We start from the raw sequence: 23,205 nt of genomic DNA on the forward strand, positions 1-23,205 counted from the left end.
TGTTTAGGCTGTAGTTCAGATGTACACAATTCTGCATAGTTTCAGAACTTCACTATAGGTGTCACTTTGAGGTATGAAGAACATGTGAGAATTTACAATTCCAAGTAGAAGAAGGAATGACTGCTCAACTCTTAGAAAAAGGCTCTCCAATATTTGTCTTACATATTCCATTTTATGCTAACAAATCATATCCAAAATAGTTTATAAATAATCAATCCTGCCCTTGAGACTGAGTCTATTTATTTAAAAAACACATTCACCCACTAAAACTGACCATGACCATTACTCATCTATCACTGATTAAGGGTGCGATTCTATGCTCACTTACTCTTTGTATACGGTAGCAGTGTAAGCTATTAAAAAACTGAAACCCTAGCTTAAACACTTGAAATCTCACTCACTCATTTCCATGTATTCTGGAGTAAGACCAGCAAAAGGCTCCAGATTATAGTCTACTTCATAGCGTTGCTTTTTCTTCAAATATTCCTCGTGGTCTCCAGGACGCCGTCGTTTCGATTTCAAGTATCTTATGAATTTTTTCATTTTTCTAAGAGGAAACATTAAAAGCAACTCTTTTAAAAGTCTCAGTAGTTTTGTAAGAGCAAAAGACCAAAAAAACCAACCAAACAAAAAATCATGAATTTGCTGATTACGAAATTAGTTATAGGGGGACTGTGCAGGGGAACGAAAGGGTCCCTCAGATGTGCACAAGACTTTCCATGAGTGCCTTCTGAGGCTCCTGTGCTTCATCTCCCAGTCTACAGTTGCAAAAAGGGCTCTTCCTGAAGTTTATTTGAGCTTCAGAGATGCCTTGTCTGAGAGGTACATTGGAAGGGTAGGCCTCAGAAGCCTCAATCTAAATATTTGCAAGGCATCTGAAAAAGTAAATGGGATGAGGTCAATACACTTTCTCACACTACCTGTAGTCCCCAAGGATGGCAAAGATTGGTATTATTAATAGGCTATTTTGTAAGAACTAGGCCTTCATTTCTTTCAGTATTTAGGATTATTTTCAGCTTCTGCTATTACCTGTTAACAAAAAAATTTAATTTAATTTGTTTTCACTGTAGGTTCAGAATTCTTTTTTATTGTCCAAGTTCTGTTGTATACCACTCTAGGAACCATATGATTGAAAAGCAAAATAATAAATATTGAAAATGGTATAATAAAGCAAATTCATGTTATTTTATAGTATGTAGCATAGCTGCCTTCTTGCCTTCTGCCTTTTGGACAAACCAAAAAACAACATAGCATTTCTATTTTCAAGTTGATATGCAAGCATTTCACAGCAGATGGTCTCAGTCCTTGGCTACTTACGGAATGCCAATTTCGAAAAGATTGTTCTGAATCAGCTGTTTGCCCAACATAATAATGCTAAGTTGTATACACAATTCCATTAGGCAACCACCAGGAGCACACTAAAGGAGAAATAGAGATACATAGATTAGGGGGATCTAGGTAATGTAACACAGGCTTATATCAAGACTTTGGTTCATCCTCCTTGTGCCTCTTACTGCCTCTTAAACTCTGTTCCTGAAAGCTGGGGGACCCTCTGGAACAGTGTGAGAAGTGGCTGCAGGGGGTGGAGGTAAAATCAGTGAAAACTGCTTTCTCCCCACTTCTGTCAGTGGGGTCCCTCTGCTGGATCAAAAGCCTTCTGTGGAATGATGTTGCCCTTCTGTGTGCAGATGGTTAAATTTGTAGCCACACCATGGTTGTTTTTTTTCTCGATCAGAAATAAGCATGCACAAAATGAACTGCCATTACCTCTTCCATGCGAAAAGAATGAAAAATGTAGACATAATCTCCTGGGCGGCCAACGAATCTAGGAAAATTCAGAAACAATTATTGGTCTTTTCTTCTGCCTATTTTAGAGGAGCAAGTTGTCACACTCCTCCTGCAACATCTCCCATACATCCAGATAGAATCTTTGGGAGGAATTCAGTGGGATGGTACATCAATCGTTCTCTTGGGGCAAGAATTTCAGCATTGTTTGTCTGTTTATAGATTCTTATTTAATAATAATCATCCTTCTCTATCCTCCATGTGCTGTTCTGAGGGGTTCTCTTGCCCCATCCCAGAGCCACTTTCGGGTGTGTGGGGAGCACGCAGGAGCAGAAGACAGTGGGGGGGGGGGGCAGGGGGTAAGCCCCATTGCACAAGTAGATATTCTTGAATGGGCTTCCACCAGTGGGACTTATTAGTTGAAACCAGTTACATAATCTGCAGGGCATAGGCTCCTAGTCCTCACTGAGTAGGGATCCTGATATAAATGGGCGAATTTATCAATTTTTGTTTCTCTCAGTTTTTCATTTTTGTAAACTTGAGTTTGGTTCTTCACATTTCAGCATCAATTTGTGATTTTCTGTAGAGTCATGGAAATTAATCAGCATTTTGTTGCAATTTTCGGATAATATACACATTTTTGCAAATACAGTCAAACCTTGTTCTGTGTGCGCCTCCGCTTGTGTCCACTTTGATGAATGTCTGCAGCAAACCTGGAAGTACCGGAACAGGTTACTTCCGGGTTCACAGCTTGCACATAAGTGCTAAATCGTGATGCGCAGAAGCGCTAAATCCTGCGTCATTTTCGGCTTGCGGACGGGCCTCTGGAACAGATCCCATCCACAAAACAAGGTTTGACTGTAAAATTTGCTTAAAAGCAATGCATTTTTCTGTTATTTTCAGTACTATATGCAATTCTACACACATATTATGCTAATGTATGCATTTTTGTGCATACTGTTGGCATGCTCCGCTGGATCTCTGGGCCCCAGTAACCTTTCCACTCCCATGCCTGGGCCCTGACTTTATCTCAACAAATGTTCAGAGTCAGCCTAGGTAACTATTAAATATTTAATTAATTTCTCCTGCTACTCATTGGTTCTTGTATATGGTCTCAAGAGTCAGTAGTAGTTTGAACACTTTAAGCTAAACATTTAATTCACCTTATGCAACTTACTGGTCCTAGAAAAATGTATTGAATTCACTGTTTGTATAACTCACCGGCCCTTGAAGAAAGCCACATAGAAAATAGGCGTGTAGGCATTGACAAATTTCAAAAGGAAGGCCTTGAAGATAAGACGTTCTTCAAAACTCTTGTCTGTTTTTGGAACCTCTGTGTAAATAAGATTAATGTAAGAGTGCTTGAAAAAAGCATTCAAATAGCTAAATTTTAGAGCCTGCTAAGATTTAAGATTTTGGAAGACTACTCTTGATCTGTTTAGTTGTTTTTGTTTTTTAAAAAAGAAAGGGTACATCCCAATGGTCCTGTCTGTATGGTGATGGGGGAACTAGAAAACTTCCAGCTTCCAGCAACCCTCTCCATGTCTGGAGCTGCATGCATTGTCATGCCTAGGTATGGACTACATTCATTGGAAACATCAGCCTGGTCTGATCACAAGAAATGTAACTCAGGGAAAATTCTGTGTTTGATGAAACCCTAAGAAGTTCATGCTCAGCAATAACTGGACACCTCATTTTTTCCAGGTCTTGATTTATTGTCCCTATGAAGAAAGCAATGACTGTAAATGAAGATGAATTACGTTACTCAGCTTCTGAAAATGGTTTGGTTCTCCATAGCAAGTGAAGAGGCTCTTGATTAATCTAAGTCCATTTCCCCATTTTATAATCAAACCAATGTTAGTTGCTGAAAGAAGTTCATGTAATAATAGCAAGTGATTATTTTATATATATCATTGGCTAGACATGCTTTGTTCTTGGCTGTGTGGCCAAAGTGAAATAATTGTGCTCTTTTAAGACAGGCCATTTGAAGAAACTGTAGCTTTAAGTCAAAATAACTTTTAAGATTTATACCTACCAATCTGGGTCAGCCATCTGGCTATGCAGCCGTATACTTCATCCAAGATTATTATCACCACCAGATTAATAATCACTGCAGTTGCTGTGACAGTTACTCTAACATTAGACCGGCCACCGGGAGTGGAGCTGATGGCTAAAGCTGCTGCAGTGGAGATTCGGTATATTATGACTCCAAAAACAATGGCAAATGTCAGTCCAATCTGGAAAGACAAAAGTAGTATGTCGTAAGAATATGCAAATGTCAGTAAAAATGTCTAGATGTCAGTAATTGTTAAAAGGGTGGCCAGATCTGGATTGAAAGGAAATGTTTAACAGTGAAAAGTACTAGAGGAATAGTTCTGTCCTAGGGCCCAATTCATGCATCATATTTGTCCTTTGTGTGTCTATGCAGTAGCATTTTTTCAGGTTGCCACCACTGCAAAAATGGCAGTGGCAACATTCAGCTCTCATGTAAAGGAACCAGCTCACACAGGTGTGCCTCTATAGAAGCACTGCCTTGCTGCAACCCTATTTGTGGGCCATGCTTTGTCAGTGGTGCAGGTAGTGTGAACCAGTCCATGGTTTTAAAGAAAACTGCTGCTCCTAACTGAGATTATCGAGGCCATTTCTGAATGCTACTGTATCACTTTTCTCAGAAGGTGGTGTAATTCAATCAACAGTGAACCTAAAGGTCATGTAAGCTATAGAGGAATTCTGAACTGCCAAGGAAATAACTACCGTATTTTTTGCTCTATAAGACACACCTAGTTTTTGGAGGAGGAAAACAAGAAAAAAAATATTCTGAATCTCAGAAGCCAGAACAGCAAGAGGGATCGCTGTGCAGTGAAAGCAGCAATCCCTCTTGCTGTTCTGGCTTCTCTGATAGCTGCGCAGCCTGCATTCGCTCCATAAGATGCACACACATTCCCTCTTACTTTTAGGAGGGAAAAAGTGAGTCTTATAGAGCAAAAAAATACGGTAAATCATGGCTGAGAAGCATGTCCACAGTTACACTACATGATAAACTGTGGAAAAGAAAGAACAGCAAGCGTATACAACTCCACTGAACATGACCAATAATTAGCTGAAAGGCTTTGAAATTTCATAGATGGGGGGGGTATTGGTCTATGTGTGCGTGTGTAGAATTTGTTTCAATCCTCTTCAAATGTTTATTTGTAAAAAATAACGCAGGAGTTCAGGTAGCATCTGGCTGGCCATGGCAAGGACAGAATGCTGGACCACAGAGGTCTTTGGTATGATCCTGCAGAACTCTTCTTATGTTCTCATAATGGGGATGATACAGTAGTCACGACTATCAACTATAAAATCACAGTATATGAACTGAAAAAAACTGAATAATGAAAGTGCATCCCAAAAAATCGACTTGAGATAAATCAGCAAGAAGCTTGGTCCTTCTCCAATGTTACAGAAGCTTTGCTCACCCTTTGAAAAATCTTGCATTACACTTAACCATAAACATTTACTAGGTAATACTTACCATGAAAATGATGCTCACAAAATTTGTGAAGTATGCTGGAAAACGATCTTTCCACGTCAGTTTTTCTTTTTCAGTCTATGGCATGAAAGAAAACACAATGACCCTGTGATGTAATATAGCCACATATACTGTAGCGGCAAAAGCATTTTCTTTTTAATTTGTGCCGGTCATCCAAACTTTGATGTGTAGGAAAGCAATCAAATGCATAACTTGATAGTAGTGCAAAGACACAGGAATGGAAGTAAACATTTTAGGAGGCAAACATCAGAACAGTGTGCAGTCAATTCAGTTAACTACAACTATATAAAGGGGTCAGTATATCACAATATTTATTTCAAATTGAGCTAGTTTGTTTATCAGTGTTATGAGGCCAAGCAATTTTATTTTATTTTTTACAAAAACACAGATTTTTTGGGATTGTCAAAGCACATTTATCTCTGTCTCTATTTTAGTCTATTTTATATTGGCCACTATGAACCCCCCCCCCAGAACATTGCTACGCGTTTATAACAATGCAGAAAAGTTAAGGTACTTTGTGAAAGTTCCATCACTCATGAAAATCCATTGTTTGTGGGAAAAGATGAATGTGATACTAAATAGGTTGATTAAAGAATGCAAACGAGGAGTATGCTCATTTGGCTTGTCTCTTCTGTTCCAAGTCAGAGGAACAGGAGCTACTTTCCTGAATATGGTAAAATTTAGGAAACTGGTACTGAGGCAAGCATAAGGAACAATATACAGATATACTGCAGATGATCTCAAGGGCAAGACAGCATGAACTGGGCCAACATGAAACATGATGTGTGTGTGGATATGTGTTTGCCAAGAAAAATATGGTCAATAACATGGTCAATGATGTGGAATCTCAGTGCCATGGTGCCTTGATACTTTTCAAACCAGTCTTGCCTGCATTAGTTTACAGCTGCTCGGTCTCAACTAAGATATGCTGTAGTTCCTTTAAAAGTCCCATAGCAGAAGGACAGAATGAAACCACTGCATCTCCCATCCTATCCATCCACTGGCTCCCTTCTTCCATCCTTTTATTTTATTTATTAAAAGTATTCATGAATTGCCTTTTCTGCCCCCAAGGCAATATACAACAACTAGAAACAACACAGATTTTAAAAAACACACCAATTAACAAAACAAAACCAGAATGTGGGATTGAAAACCCATCAAGAGCCAGGTGGAACAAAATAGTTTTTTAAGCTAGGCAAAGATAGGGACAATCTTGTGGCCCTAGGGAAGGTGTTCCACAAGCCAGATGCTGCTATATAGAAGAGTTTCTGTCCTGGGCCTTTTCACCCAGGAGCCTAGTTGTTGCCCCCTACATTTGGCAAGGAAGAAAGGTGACAAAAAGAAACGGTGGAGAAACAGAATGGGAAGCAGAGTGGCAGCACCTTCTCCTGATGTTACAGGACCTTTAAAGGTTTCAGCAACATCTTTGGGTTAAATATAGTAACATTAATATCTGATTGTATCTTGTTTATTTTCATGGTCTGCTGAGTGATCACCGTTGTATTTCAACACGCTGTGTCATGGAGATTATTTGATTTTTTTAAAGCCTGAAAACAGGGAATGATGTGTTAATATGGCGATGTCATATATAATTACAGAAGGCCACTTCAAGAACAACAAGCATTTAATGTCACATGCATGTCACACGCATGCTGTCTGAGGAAAAACGAACAGCCGCAGGCAACTCTGCCAAGCATCTGACACGTGCAGAAGTGCCACACCAGTCAATATGTAAGGATTAACCATGCAGTGCCATTCCAAACAAAGAGGAAAACCAGTCCCAACAAGAGTGCTGAAGAAGGGGGCAGGGGGAGGGAGGGAAATACGTATATGTGTATATTAGACAATAAACAGACAAAGTTTGGAAAACAAATCAATTTGTGTTTTCTATAGTTATTCATAGTTCAGAAAGTTTCCACAAATTTGAATGAAATGTACCAATTTCACCCCAGCCATGACTCTCTTAACTCTTTGCCGCCATTTGTTGGCTGCCTCTTCCGGCAATTGCGGGCCCTTCTGATGGCATTTGAAGGAAACAGAAAAGGGTCATGCAATATGGTTGTTACAAAGCATTGACTCATATAGGCAAATAAATCAATACCCTCAGCAAAATATGGACACGCTACAGCTTAAAAACAAATAGAAGCTGCCTTTACTTGTTATGGGCCAATGCTATGTCTTCTGAAATGAAGTAAATTACTATAAGGAAGAAAGTACAAAATAAAACCACAGGAAAATGACCAGTGTTATCTAGTAAAACAACAACAACAACAACAAAAACAATGCAAAGAATAAAAACGGATCTGTATTATTTTAAGGTGTCACAATATATGTCAGACAAGAGTCTGATCTCCTTCATAATGAGAGTTATCCGCAAAATCCCACAATATTTTGTAGTGGGATGACTAGAGTCATTTAACTAACCAATGACCTGGAGTCAGGAATGAGTAGTGAGTTTGCAGGTAGAATGAACTTTTTCAGAATGGTGGAACCCAAAGGAGATTGTGGAGAAACCAAGAAGGATCTACCTGCAAGATCTTCGCTTTTTTAGTTCATTTTTGAGATAGGGTGACTGGAATGGAATACAGTATTTCAATCATGTCCACACCATAGAGGTACATTAAGAACATTGGCAGTTCCTGCCCCCACATCCATGTTAACTACAATTTAATTCCCCCTCACCTCCACCACCAATGTTGCATACTGAATAAAAGTTTTCATCGAGCTATTCATCATAAACTGTAAATTTCTTGCTTGGCTAGTCATACCAGTTGAGCTCCCATTAGTACATAAAAATGACTTTTGCTCGTTTCAACTGCATTGCTGCATACATATTTACAATGAAATTTAGCTGCCAATTTGTGGCCCACTAGCCTAAGCAGTTTGGTGTTGTTTGCAAACTTGAGCAGTTTACTCCTCTCTGCTGTTGAACCATATGGATATAAATTTACAACACCAGTTCTCTTATTCCATGCCCGCTAACTTTTATTGTCCCCATATGAACCAACTCAGACCCTGTGATCATCATCCAAGGCCCTTCACTGTGTGCCTCCTCCGTGAGAGGACTGGAGGGTGGCAACCTAAGAAAGGGGCCTTTTCTGTGGTGGCGCCTGCTTGTGGGATGCTCTCCCCAGGGAAGCTCGCCTGGCACCTTTGTTACATATCTTCAGGTGCCATGCAAAATCAGTCTTCTTCTCTCAGGCCTCTGGCTAATTAAACAATCTATGGCCTTTTAAACTGTGGGCTGGGGGTATTGTTTTTGTTTGGTACTATGGTATGTATTTTTATATTGTAAACCTTGTGATCCTCAGATGGAGGGTGGTGTAGAAATTTAGTAAATAATAACAACAACTTTACACAGGAGCATTTGGTGAGGGAGTTCTCTGGCTCTCACAAATTCTGTAGTAGTTGAATTTTTTTTTAAAGTGCCAGATCTACACCTTTACAGACCACCACATACCATGTGGCACTTAGAAATCTGTATCAGTGAAAGTGTGTCAAATGTCTATTCTTCTTCTAGAAAATCAGGACTGTAGCTGTTGTACGGGAGTCTGGTTACAAAGAAGCTTGGAGATCTTAGAAAGGGGAAACACTTAAAATGTAAAATTAAGGACTTGAAAATTAGGTAAATCATTCCACAAACCAGTTTGGATTTCTGCCCCCCTGGTTTTAAATTAGGATCACACTGAAATAAATGGAACTAAAATGTTTAAACCCATGGTGAATTAGAATGTGAATTACATGCTTACGTTCTGATCCTGAAGTGACAAATATCTGCAATGGTACACACAGAGCACTGATATACAGTGGTGCCTCGCAAGACGAAAAGAATCCGTTCTGTGATTCTCTTCGTCTAGCGGTTTTTTCGTCTTGCAAAGCAAGCCCATTGATGGATTAGCGCTATTAGTGGCTTTTAGCGGCTTATCTGCTGATCGGATCAGCTGATAAGCGGCTTAGCGGCTTAGAAAAAGGGGGGGGAGAAAAAAACCCCGCAGGAACTCGCAAGACATTTTCGTCTTGCGAAGCAAGCCCATAGGAGATTCGTTTTGTGAAGCACCTCCAAAACGGAAAACTCTTTCGTCTAGCGAGTTTTCCGTCTTGTGAGGCATTCGTCTTGCGGGGCACCACTGTATAATGCCCTCACAGATGGGCCATACTCATACCAATCCATGATAAAACCTTACTGTCAAAATATTACATGTATAGACACAAATATAATTGGTTCAGTCGCAGCAGAAGTGCCTTCATGTTTAAGCAAATAATCCCCAAAGTTGAACTTAACCTACTTCAACTTCACCCAGTTCTACAGCAAGTAATATTTATGTCTGGCAATGGTTGTTTCCAGTGCAGCACAATTCCAGTGTTGATGAGGCTGCTTCACTAGTCTATCTTCACAGGACATCAGGGCAATGCCGTACAGCAAGATGAGTGTTCCTTTTCTGGAGCAGTGGCTCAAATAACTGAGCCTCGCAAGCATTAATGAAACTGAAAAACCCCACAAATTAAGGTGCCGATTCTGGTATTACAGTCCAGACACATGATAACCCATTCACAACACCCGTCCAACATATGTAAATCTATTGAAAATGGCATCTCATGTAGACTTGAACCTGGAAAATGAAGAAAGTCAATGGGAAACGAAACAAGAGAAAATAATTACTAAATAGAAATGGTCAGGGAGGGGGAAGTTTATGGCTTCCTTGGAAATAACTGGACTGGGGTTGGAGGGAGAGAAAGTGGTGATTAACCAAATGCAGATCCACTAGGCAACTATACAGTGCAAACTGCCCAGGTGTGTTTGGGGCATTTCACATATTATACAGAGGTAAGCTTGGATTTGGCATGGAGTGTATATTCAACAGACAGCTGCAGCCAATCATTGCTTTCTTACACGTGTCCCTGTACAATACATCCTTCGCTCTAGTCACAGCCTGTTTTTCTGTGCCCTTAAGTACCTAGCTATGGAGGAGGCTGCCCACTGTATTCCTGCATGTAGTCAATTTTCTTCTAATAATAGATTTAAGGCAGAGTCCCCTGGAGTGAGCTCGTCAAGAAAAAGCAATTCTTATTCTTTTACATTCTAAAAGGAGATCTTTTAAAGTATAACTCCAATTTTCATTCTGGGGGGAAAGACCCAGTTATCAGAACTTTGGGAAACACCAATAAAGTGTGTTTAATTCTGCACACATATATTAATGGTATTTTCACAGGCTTCTGTAGTTGTTCTGGCTTTGAATAAACTGTTGTTGTTGCAGAGATGCAAACTGCTATTCTATTCACGCGCCATGATTTAGGTGTGAGAACGTGCACAGAATAAGGATGCAGCGCTCTAAGGTATTATTGGAATATTAAAACAATTCCTATGGTCACTACGCCTGTGATGAACCCACATCTGAATTAACTTTACAGAGCTCAGATTATTTTACTGCAGCAATGGCCGTCTAAACATTGTCAGACCCCAACTCTCACCAGCACCAGCCAACATGGCTAATAGTCAGGGGTGATGGGAATTGTAGTCCCAAACATCTGGAGGGCCGGAGTTTGTTTATGCCTGATCTAGAAGGTCACAAGTTATCCCCGTTTGTGTAGCTACCCTCTCTTGCTCACCTGTCCTTGGGTGTCCATCTCTTTGGGATCTTTTTGGGTGTCCATCTCTATCTGTCTTTCTTTATATGTGAAGTTAAAGAATGGTAATGGAGGTGGAGAGTTGCTGTTTGTTTGCTGTATGTCATTGTAAATGGGGAAACCTTAACTATGAATATAAAAAAAATCTACATTGTTAGCTTACCTCTTTATTTTTGGATTCTTTCCTTAGTGATTTTTCTAACACTTTAGCTTCATATTCAGCCCTGGGGTGATCCTGCAAATAAGTCAATAGGCTAGTGAGCCATGAAACCCATTTTCTACCCATTCAAATGTTCAAGAACAAAAACAAATAAAGGTTCCAGTGTAATTTAATTTTAAAAAATTAAATGTTAATCTTATTTGAAAAATAAAATGTTAAGATTTAATTTAAAATGCTTGCTCATGTCATTGCTCTCTGTTGGTGTGTCATTGTAGCTAAAGACCTTAAGCTATAATCTGCAATGCTGCTGGCTCAGCTGATGTCCTTGCCTTGATGGTGACACTGCTGCTGCGAGATTGGCTGCTCTCCTCTCTCATATGACACAGCAGCTGCATCACACAGTTAGGGATGGGACAGAGGCAGGATTATGGCCAGCAGTAATGCAAATCAAGTACAACCCTGCAACAATTTCTCTAGCAGTAAATGGTTTATATTGCATAATGTGCTGATTTGCAGCCTTGCAATTCGTTTTAAACTGGAACCTTTCATTTCAGTCATTGCACAGAGGCCATTTGTAAGACTGTTCATCTGAGCTGATGTTACCATAAATGACCCAAGAAGGGGCTGGGACAGCAATAAGGTGGTTTGATTTTAAGCATTCAGTTCATGGACACCTGAGATGCTCTTTCTTATCAGTTAACCTGATCGGTCTTGCCAAAATAATGCATTTCAGATTTGCCAAACATATGTGAAAATAATCAGAAGTTGAAGGAATGAGACAGCCAAAAGATTCAGAAAGTGCCTTAAAAATGCATTAGATGGATATGGGAATGGATATGAAAAAGTCCCAACAGGGATATATATATACAGTATAGGAAGAAAGAATCATTGCAGTGGAAGGAAATCAGATGCTAGGAAGAAAGAATGAGGTGAGATCAGAAGGCATCTTTCACCACTCGACAGATCAAAAAGGTAGAGAAATTTCAAAAAATAAATAAATAAAAATAAAAATAAATCCAAACCTTGACTGCCTCCTTCAGGAAACCATAAAAAACACAAACAAACATAAAAATTAAAATTACTTCACTGTTGCACAATTCTGCACCGGATACAATTGTTTTTATTCATGTGAATGTGGCTGAACGAATCAGAAGAGACATGGCTGCATCTTTGGGGAAACTGTCTTCTTTTGTATTTATATTAATGTTATATTGGTAGCATGAAAGGAAACATATTATTGCATCAAGAGGCATGAGTTTAAGTAACATGGTGGTATACAGTCTGGATGGTGACATGTGATTAAACCCTCAATGGAATAAACAACAACTACATGAAAGAACAGTTGTGCGCTGGAGTTCCAGCCAGTGTTCATTTCAATGGGACGAGAAGCTCCTGGGGATTTCGTCTCACACTATTTAACCTCTTCAGTCTTCAGCAGGATTTAAATGCATGCTCAAGAGCTTGGCTCATAGGGCTGAATTAGTGGGACTGGAGTGTGTTAAGTGAAAAGTAAAATACATTCTATTAACAGCAGTTATCTCAGGTCACAGGCTGTTACCATTGCAGAGAACACTGAACATAACCCTGAAAGATATTTGCCACTAGAAGGATACAGTTAATCCTTTCCACTTTCATGTAAGCTAACAACAAGGTACCAAAAATAAAAGAACAGTTGTCTTATGGTATCCATAAAAACATCCTCCCATTGTTATCCAATAGGTTACGTCTCAATCCTAGGTATGCATGTGGGGTTCATGTTAGCCCAGCGACATGTTTGCAAGCAAACAACAGGATCAGGGCCTTTAGAACACTTTGATGTCACTGAAGACCTTTCAACACAATGGTCAAAAAAAATTAAGGCTGTAATTTATATTTATTCATTTCAATATGTATCACCTTTGACATTGAGTGTAGAGGCTTGATAAAGATCAGCTGACAGTGTAATCCCTGTCACGTTTGGGTGTCTGCTGGGTGTACATGTAGACATCTGCAGGAAGCAGATGACCCACCCTAAATTCTGCTATCCCAGCCCTAAATTAATGATTACACTAAAGTGAATATTTAGTTCCATAGACAAAATTGTGCCTCTGATTAATTGTACAGCGTTTTAAACATTTTAATGTAAGCACTGCAGTTGGCAAACATTATCTTAAAAGAGGTTTTCCTTGTGCTCTCTCATAAAAGAGGAAATGTCTCTTCTAAGGTGATGCCTAGGATGACACACATATACACAACCTAAAAACCAAGTTCTGTATGCATTTGCTTCAGAACTATCGTTTTTATTCAAATGCAAATTCAGTTGGTTTACTCAGCTCAGATTTGTTTAACTGTAAAGTAAGCCCTCAACTTACACAGGGGTTCTGGTTCTGGGGGTCGCACCTAAAGCTGAAACTGCATATTTTATTTTATTTATATATTTTTGTTTGCCAAGTGCATAAAGCTGAACGTGCACAAGTTAAATGCTCATAGGTTGTGGGTTTGCTCTATACTATGCTATGTTATGCCAAAACTAGCTGTGATTTATGGTAGTAAAAGATCCTCACAACAGTTCAATGGAAACTTGTCTGCTCACCAGAGTTTTAAAATATGAGAGATATGAACTCTAACCCTGGAGAGGTAGATCACACAGTGCAAAAATAAATTTAAAAAGGAAAGTGGAGGGATAGGAAAATTGCAAAATGGGAATATTTGTTGTAGAGAAGGGAGTAGCCTCAGGGTAAACGATTAAGTAGCCTCTCCTTAATCACACCCGTTCTACTTCTGACTTCAATGACCTGGTTTTGGTTAAAGTATTTGGTGTGGTTCTAATCTAACTCTGAGTGTGAGCAAAACCCACCAACTGAACCTTCCAAAAATAAATTTGAGGGAAGTTGTGGCAAGTCCGAAAAAGATAAATCCTTTAGGTTCACGAGCCTTTCCTAACTGCAAGAGGCAGTGATTGAGACATCCAAACAGAAACCACAGAAGTTCTCTTCAGGCATTCAGCCTGAACAGGCAATGGCAAAAACAATGACCAATTTTCTTGCAATAATAAGGCAGGTAATAAGAGGGAGGCTTCTAAGTACTCGGCCCTCCAGCTGTTTTGGGACTACAACTCCCATCATCCCTAGCTAACAGGACCAATGGTCAGGGATGATGGGAATTGTAGTCCCAAAACATCTGGAGGGCTGAGTTTGCTTGTGCCTGGCCAAGCTGAATGTGCTCTTAAACTCCCTTCAGACATGCTGAATGAGCAAATGGTGGGAGTGAAGGGTGGGGCAGGACATGTAGGGGTGTACGTGAGAGGGCTGAAGTGCATGCCTCAAGCTCCCTATACACATTTTGCTCTTGTTTAGGCTACTAAGCACCTCAAAAATTTATGCAACTCTGTCTTGAACCTAGTTTAGTGTAGTAACTTCATTCACTGTGGCCCAGTTTGCATGTCACAGCAAACATAGGTAAATGTTGGTCGTGAGCACACTTTTCTTAGGCGCTTATGTCCTTCCCGTCTGCATACTAAGGAAACAAATCATGATTCCTAGCTTAGCTTTATGTAGGAACAAGGGACCATGGTTTGTTTTATTCCAGCAAACCCTGATTAGTAAGCTACAGGAAGTGGTTTGTTAGGAGTAAAATGAGCTATCCCTGGTTCAAATCCTAAAACTAGGGGTTATGGTTTGTTTCCTTTCAGCGTGACCTAGATCGTAGGGTTCATCGTGACATGCGATTGAAACCAGTAACACACTCAATTCTAATTTGGAAGCCCGGAAGTTATTTTATAAATAGAAGCTCACAACTAACACCAAAAAGCTACTTGATTTCCTTATTAAACTTTTAAAGCAGTATTTTAAGCAGTATTTATTCACTTTTTGAAAATGGAACTGTAAGGGATGGATTATACAAACACTGGATTGATTCACAAACGATTTCTAGGGAAATTTACATTTCAGGAAAAAAATTGAAAAAACTAAACACTAAAATGTAACAAAAGCAAAACAGCAGAAAACATTATTTCAAAACAATCAACATTTTCCTTTTTGCAGTTCTTAAATTATGTCAGTGCTCTCTAATATTTTCTACCTAATTTGGTGTCTTGAATTATTTTACCTTTCAATCAATGTTTGATATGCTGAATACAAGCTACAGTTTAAAAATCTAGGCTCACACAGAAAAGACAACTGAAGTACTTGCCACCTTGCATTTAGGAGAATTATTCTCAAAACAGAGCAAATCACACAATCTTTTCTTACACTCCCCCTCCCGCTCTCCTTCATGGGTGTGCTCACTTAATATGTTTCCTGTATCAAGGGAGTCATTTGCAAGCTATATATGTTTTAATGCCCACAACACTAGGCGTGACCCTCATTTTATAGCTCTAACGTTATGCTTCCATGGTAACAAGACATGCTACCGTACTACCACACCCTTCCCAAACTTAGAAATAGTATATGTGCAGGATTTTCCTTTCCAATGGGTCAACAACTAAAAATGAAAGACCAGTTGGCAGATGTAACAACCAATGAAACAGCACATAACAAAATTAACTTACTTCCTCTTCTTCAAACCCAGTCAGATCCCATCTGTAGTTCAGACGCATCTGTTTTCTCTTCCAGTGTTCCATGAATGTAGCAGCTGGGTGGTTAAAAGAAAAAAATACTTAGAAGAGCAGGCTAATTCTACCACTTGCTATTTGTTATGGTTTCCATTAACAAAACCAGAGATGGTTACATATGCTATACACCACACTACTTTCTTTCCTATCCAAAGATAAATTAAAACATTTCTTTAAAAGCCCAAAGTAGAATGGAAGACCCTACTGCAGGCATGGCCAAACCTGGCCCTCCAGCTGTTTTGGGACTACAACTCCCATCATCCCTAGCTAACAGGACCAGCAGTCAGGGATAATGGGAATTGTAGTCCCAAAACTGCTGGAGGGCCAAGTTTGGTCATGCCTGCCCTACTGCCTTTAAGACGGATGATTGTAAATAATTGTAACTGATTTGATAACATTGGGTTACTAGTAAGTCTAAACACAAGAGAGGACACTTAATGCTGTTTTTGCAATTTTCATTTACAAATATTGTAGAAATAAAACAAAATAAAAGTTGTAGAGAAGGCCCTCAGATGACAAGTGCATGGTCTGGGTTAGTTTGTATGAGGGGGCAGTCTTTAAGGTATTGAGGCCCTGAGCCGTGTAAGGCTTTATAGGTCAACACCAGCACTTTGAATTGGAAACTGATCAGCTGCCAGTGCAGTTATGCCAGGTTTGGTGTTATACGCTCAAACCGTCTTGTTCTGGTGAGCAATCTTGCCATTGCCTTCTGCACCAGCTGAAGTTTCTGAATCGTCTTCAGAGGCAGCCCTGCGTATAACACATTGCAGTAATTCAACCTAGAGGTTGTTGGAGCGTAGGCCATAGAAGTTAGGCTTTCCCTGTCCAGATAGGGGCATAGCTGGGCCACCAACCGAAGGTGGCAGAAGGCACTCCACACCACTGAGGCCACTTGGGCCTTAAGTGACAGCAGCGGATCCAGGAGCACCCCCTGTACCTGTGTAGCCTCCTCAAGAGCAGGCAATCTTCCACCCATCCAGTCCAGGGAACCACCTAGTACCAGTGCCTCAGTCTTATCTGGATTGAGCTTCAGTTTATTGGCTCTCATCCATTACTGAAGCAAGGCACCAGTCCAGCACATCAACTGCCACACCTGCAGATGTGAAGGAGAGATAGAGCTGTGTGTCACCAGCGTACTGCTGACAACACACACCAAAAGGCTGGATGACTCCTTGCCTCAAACTCCTTGGAGGAAAGGCAAGATATAAATATAAGAGATAAATACATGAATTGGAGCACCCACCTGTTGCAGGTTAGCCCCTCACTTTATGAAAATAAGACTGCAGGGGCAATCTATTATCTGGGTTTCCCCCCTATTCTTTGAAAATATTAATAAAACCTTGCATTTTTGTTAAGCATTTGCAATGAGTGATGACAGGGGAAACCTTTCCAATAAAGTAATTGTCAGCCCGAAGCTGCAATAATATGTTTGGGGCTGCTGGAACCTCTGCATCAATCCTCAATTCCATTACTTGCAAATTTCAGCGGCAGCACTATTTGGGAGTTATGCAGATTTCCTTAAGGTGAAATCATCTTAAATCCAAGCACTTCAGCTTAACTGGACAAATGACTTACAAGAAAATATGTAAAGAAGGAAATGTAAAACCAGTAATTGCGCTGGAACCTAGAGAGTGGCTATAATTTCATTTTCAATGGGGAAGCTACTATAAAGGAGGGGCACAGCGACAACTCTTAAGCAGCAGCAAACACAGCTTGTGTACATCAATCTATGTGCCACTGAGGTTGGGGAAGGCCCTGGGGACATGGATTTGAATACTGGGAACAGACCAGCACTACACAGTAAATAAGTAATTGTGAAAGAAGTAAGCGTGCTGAGAAAGCCTAACCCCAGGGGAATTGCTCCGAAGTGACTGCTAACAGATGTGATCAACAAGCTGTACTGAGATCCCAGTAAAACCCTGGAGAAAAGGAAAATGGGAGGAACTAGGCAAGGTCTCCACGTATCTTAATTACGCAGCAACAATGGGAATTTGCCAACATATTTTAATCATGTTTTATTCAGTTCCGCTAATCTGTTCTGTATCTCCTGTGCATAAATCTTAGAAACTCATTGCACACTGACATCATAATTATATATAATAAAAAATTATAATCCTTAAAGTGGTGCTTTTGGCTTTCTGTAGCTTGTTGATAGCTTTTTGGGGATGCTTGGTATACTTGCTGAATGGTACATGCATATAAAGTGAGAATTATGGATAATGAAAGACTTCTCTCCCCCACCCCCCTTGGCTACCAGGAATCCCTCTTTTACAGCGTTAGCTTACAAAGCCATAAAGGAACTGTAGCACTCTCTAACATGCAGATATGCTAGGTCCAAGGAGATGACCAGGATGTGTCTTTGTAGCTGGATGTTTGTGTTTGTGTGTGCAGTGAAACTTTTTTTTTAACGTCTACTCTCCAAACCACTGGTTGTGCATGCATTTTTGTCATGATGTCATGTAACCTTGGCCTCAGAGAACAGAGCGCAGCCACTAACCACCAGGCTGCCATTTGAAACCGTAGCTCAGTGGGAGAGCACATGCTTGAGTGCAGAATGTCCCCAAGTACGCTCCCTGCACAGCTTCAGCTCAAAGCAGATTCATGGGGAAAACGGGAGCCTCCACCTTAGACTGTGCAGAGCTGCGGCAAGTCAGAATGGCTAGTACTAGATTAGAGAGACCTAGGGAGACATACATACCCTTTGAAAAATAAGATAAAATCTTGCCCTCTACCAACTAGCTCAACTAACACACTTGTTTCTCTTCCATTTTATACTTGTGAGGTTGGTCTCTTCAAGGTGGACATTGAAGGCTTGCATTTGCCACAGTGATAGCAACATAATTTTTTGAAAGGCCTTTAGAGAGCAAATATCAGAGAGGAAGTGTGGGGCAATAACAAGGACTAGGAGTTTCATTACTAGATTACAAACTGCAATTTAGTCAGTTAGCTACATTCTATTCATATACACTCCCTAAAAATCTGACTTCCCTTTGCACAAGCTTACAATGCTTAGCTTGCAGCTGAACCACCATGGTTAAAAGGACAGAAAACACAGAAAACTATTTGGGTCCTCTTTTATGCAAGAGCAGGGTGGTCCAACTTTTCACACAAAGTTGACTGCAACAGTACTTTGACATGAGACCTGTGGGCCACATGCTACTTTGCTGTGCACACGTGAGGCGGGAGGGGCGGAAGCGAGGCCAAAATTTGATGACCCCCAACCTTCATGCTGCCTTCCCAAAGCCAGTTAAGCAAGTTGCAAGGTTCTGGCAGGGACCTAGAGTGCACCCACCTCCTTCCCAAAGCTGGGAAAGTGCTAACTAGGCTTTGGGAAGGAAAAATGGTGGACTCTAGGACCGCATCAGAGCCCCCTCACGTCTCCTTTCCAAAACCCAAAGCCTTGCTTACTCTCAGGCCACATGTTGGACTGCCCTGTGCTAGAAATAGCCAACTTAGCAATGAAGTGTGTATGGGTATGTACATACAGACTTCCCAATGTAACCAATGGCAAAAAAATTAAAAAACAAAGCTGAACAATCCATCTCTGTAAAAATAAAATAATAAAAAAACAAAATGAAGAAGCTCCAAAACCATAACATATAAATAAAAAACATATAAATAAAAAAATCCTTCCTGTAGCACCTTAGAGACCAACTAAGTTTGTTATTGGTATGAGCTTTCGTGTGCATGCACACTTCTTCACAGTGATTTTGAGATTCTACTGTCACTGGAGAAGGAGAGAAGGGTCAAAGTGATGCCTGGCTATATAATTCATGCCAAGCCACATAAAATTTGATAGCACAGTCTCTTCTTTCCCTAAACAAACAAAAATAACAGCAGGAAATATTTTTAGCACTTACAGTTGTGGAGAAAAGTAGCAAAACACGAGATCAAAATCTGCTTTAAAAACAGAAAATGTACTGGGGTCGTCCCTACAATCATCCCTGAACCCAGGATTCCAGAATGCTCTCTGGCCTAAGCCTAGACTAGTCCGCCACAGGGCTTAGAGACAATTCTGGAAGGTAGAACACCAGTGTGGACATGGAAAGTACTCTAAAATAGGCATCTTTATTTAATAATCATAGACTCAGCCCAGCTTCTTATTGAACTCAACAGCTGCAACTGATGGGATTTCAAACCAACAACAACATGGGGGCGGGGGGGCTAGTGTTTTCCCACTCTGGTCTATAGGACTGTTTTGACTAATGGACTAGGCAATGGTCACTTCTGATTAGAGGAGTTCTGTTCTCAGTGTATCATATTTTCTGAGTATCTGGAGACTAGACTGAGGGACTTGCAAATGTATTGGAAAGGGAGGGAAAGGTGAAAGGGAGAGAATGGATATTTGATTGCCTGGATGAAGGGATAAGACTATTTAAAGACACGACATTCTGCTTTGGCTTATATATCACATTTCTCAATACATGTAATGTGACAAGCCACTCTACATGATAACAAATCATCGATCTCTGTGGCATAGGTTGTTTTGCTCAGATTCATCTTCCTTCCTTTTTGGCTTCCCTCTTGCTGACTGCAGTATAAAATTAAATCTAAACTCAATCAGTCCATATTTCAGCTTGCCATTATCACACAGACACCCCTTACCACCCCACTCCTATTAAGTAAAATATACAGTTGTGTGTGTTAGCAGTATAAAAAAAAAAGATGATTTAGTCAAAAGGGGTGGTGGTGGTGGAAGAAGCCAGGTCCTGAACTCTCACAGAGGTAACTTGACTGAAATGCATTTTAATAGGAAAAAAATTGATTCCCTGTACAGCTGAGCAAGTGGAAACTTGAACTGTATTTCTCATATCAAATGGCATAATACATGTCATCAATAATGAAAAAGTTTTCTATGTGGCAGGCAATTATCTTAATGTAAAAACAAACACAAGCACCATACTACAATTTCATGCAGGGTAAGAATAATTGCTGCAAATTCTGTTGTCTAAGCTGCTGTACTTTACTCTCCATATATCTAATATTTGAAAGCGGGGCAACAGGGTGCAGACATCTTAGACAAGTGCCTTCTTGCAAGCGTACGCAGCAACAAGTGTTTGACACTTTTAATATGCATTTATAATGGATTTCTACTGGACCATCTGCTCCTCCTGCTGCTGCTACATACATGTTCTTCAATATTCCAACATTATTGACTCCACACTGGCTTTCCTTGAATCCTCCTGGGCCACTGTTTCCATCTCCATAATCCACTCCCCTTTTTCAACAGTGGAAATCAGTAGCACTATCATGCCTTGCCACCCTGCCATCCCACTTTTTCTGCAGCTACAGCTCATCAGCCCAGACCAGGTGATCTGGGGTCCTAACCAGGTGTGTGTGCTGGGGGGTGGGCGGGAATCTGGGTTATGACCACAGCCAATGGATGTAACTCTTACTTTTGTACACAAGTCTATATTTCGGCCACACAAAAGCCAGAGGTTTTCAGACAAACATCTGTCCATGGCGCATGCAGGCAAGCAGAAGCCATCGTCCAAGAATACAATTTAGCCAGGCAAAAACACACGAGGAAGGGGTGGAGACGGCATTAGCCAAATAGCTAGATACTATCAGCCAAGACAGGAAAGGATCATGCAAACAAGTGCTAGTGGCCCACACGTCTCTAAGTACCTTGTCTACATTCTCAGGTTGCAACAACTGAAACCCACCCAGGCAATAATGGTGATACAGTTCTATGGGAGCATCTTGCTTATGGACTGCATTCAACACCACCTCCAAATTGGAATACGTGTAATAGATTTCATTATGTGCAAACATTCATATCACATTATCTCAGGTATGTGCTGCATGTGTAAGAATGCATGTGCAAGATCCCCCATTGCACATTCAGGATCATGTCATGCTATGAAGGCAAATCCTTACTCTTTTTGAATTTTAACAGCTAGATCTCAGGTGGGTTTTTTTTAAACATTTTACACAATCCGCTTGGTGCATAGCTTTCAATTGCTACAGCATCTCAATACCTGGATCATGGAAGGCTCTTTGCAAAAGTGGGATGCCCCTCAAAAATAAAAGGACACCTTGAGAGGTACAAACAGCATCCTATTGATAACACTAATGCACTTAGCAGCTTGGTCATTATTCAACCGTACTTTGTTAAAGGCCATTTCTATAAGAACCGCCCCCCCCCCAACAATAAATCTTTGCTCCAATGGTCTAATTTGGAAGCCAAGTCTGCAAATAGATTTTGTTGGCATGCTCTGCAATCCCCTTAATGCTATCTATACATGCCATGCAGCAGTTTTATGACAAATGCTTCATTTTATATTCATCCAAGCAGCTTTCTATTTTAACCTTCAGTTCAAAACATAAATATAAGGGTGGCAGTTTTATGGGAGAAGGAAAAAAAGGGGGGGATCTACAGATAATTAACTGTTGAATTGTACAAACACTGATTTATCCTCCTGCTTGTTTCCTTCCACAAGTAAGCAGATTAAAAACCACAGCCAATGCCCGGGCCAACCAAAGTCGTGTAGACATTCTTACCCCACAGAGCCATGAAGACTGAGAAGAAGACAGTTGCTGGGTTGTCAAAGAGATGGCTTGCCCGAGATGTGGCACAAGCGGAGCTCAGCTTCCAATAGCTACAGGTTCTATCGCATAAGGGACACATAGTAATATTGTTCCTCTGGTCACACATCTCCATGCTGAGGGAAAACAAACAGTGCATGTCAGGTAAATACAAACCATTCTTCTCCCCTGGTCCCAATCTGTAATTTATACAGATTGTATATTCACCTGACTGACATGCCAAAAGCTCTTTTCATGAATCCACCCCCTCATTTCAGACTTACCTATGGCTGTTTATACACCATACATTGAAAGCATGCACCCCAAATCCTGAGAACTGAAGTTTGCTAAGAGTTCTGGGAGCTATAGCTTCGTACACTTTAAATATATAGTGTATATGCAGTCTATATGACAGTATTAGCTGCATGAAGTTACAGTACAAAAAAAAGGAAGAAGGGAAGTAGCACTGATTGCTTTATAGAGACTCTGCCCTTAAATGTTTGTCTATTATGCTGGTGTAGCTCTGCTATTGCTGTATTTTGTGATGTCATGCTGATCTAAGTATTTTTGTGCTGGTACAATATTGTATGCTTAGGGCATGAAATGTCTTTCCCGGACACCTAGGAGCCTGCAGAACACCAGTGCCCTAAGACATTCTACTCCATTCTCCTGAGACGCAACTAGTGTTGTTGTAGTTACTGAGCTATACTGGCCCAGTGTCAGTGTAAAGTGGCCAATATAATCTAACATGTAGCAACAGTTAAGGAAACTGGGACAGGCCACGGAATTGTGCTCTCCCTCAACCTTTCCTCCACCCTCTGCATTCTCCTTTTCCTTCCCTTTTCAGCATTAACTACTGCTGTGCTGCCATTAACCCTGGTTAATACTGGCCAGCGTTTGCTTTTAACCAGAGCTTGAAAGCAGGGTATGAATATGGTCTTCAGACACCAGTTAAAGATAATTGTGGTTAATGTTAACTTTGGC

The 23,205-nt window shown here is 40.4% G+C and overlaps 1 protein-coding gene across 5 annotated transcripts in view; it reads right to left on the reverse strand.

Moving 5' to 3' along the window:
- The window catches only part of ANO1 (anoctamin 1), a 142,169-nt gene that overhangs the window by 16,158 nt on the left and 102,806 nt on the right, over positions 1 to 23,205 (reverse strand). For 3 of the 5 annotated variants that reach the window (XM_083463156.1, XM_083463157.1, XM_083463155.1), the window contains 10 exons: positions 22,198 to 22,358; positions 15,631 to 15,713; positions 11,106 to 11,177; positions 7,256 to 7,333; positions 5,300 to 5,374; positions 3,821 to 4,022; positions 3,007 to 3,118; positions 1,768 to 1,825; positions 1,318 to 1,418; positions 402 to 547 (listed from right to left, as the gene is read on the reverse strand). In XM_083463156.1, the coding sequence (XP_083319282.1) occupies positions 402 to 547; positions 1,318 to 1,418; positions 1,768 to 1,825; positions 3,007 to 3,118; positions 3,821 to 4,022; positions 5,300 to 5,374; positions 7,256 to 7,333; positions 11,106 to 11,177; positions 15,631 to 15,713; positions 22,198 to 22,358 (1,088 nt within the window). The remainder of the gene's footprint in view (positions 1 to 401; positions 548 to 1,317; positions 1,419 to 1,767; positions 1,826 to 3,006; positions 3,119 to 3,820; positions 4,023 to 5,299; positions 5,375 to 7,255; positions 7,334 to 11,105; positions 11,178 to 15,630; positions 15,714 to 22,197; positions 22,359 to 23,205) is intronic. The other 2 variants (XM_083463159.1, XM_083463158.1) reach the window with 1 other exon arrangement.

This window comes from Podarcis liolepis, assembly GCF_965112155.1.
Source record: "Podarcis liolepis genome assembly, chromosome: 1".
NCBI lineage: Eukaryota > Metazoa > Chordata > Lepidosauria > Squamata > Lacertidae > Podarcis > Podarcis liolepis.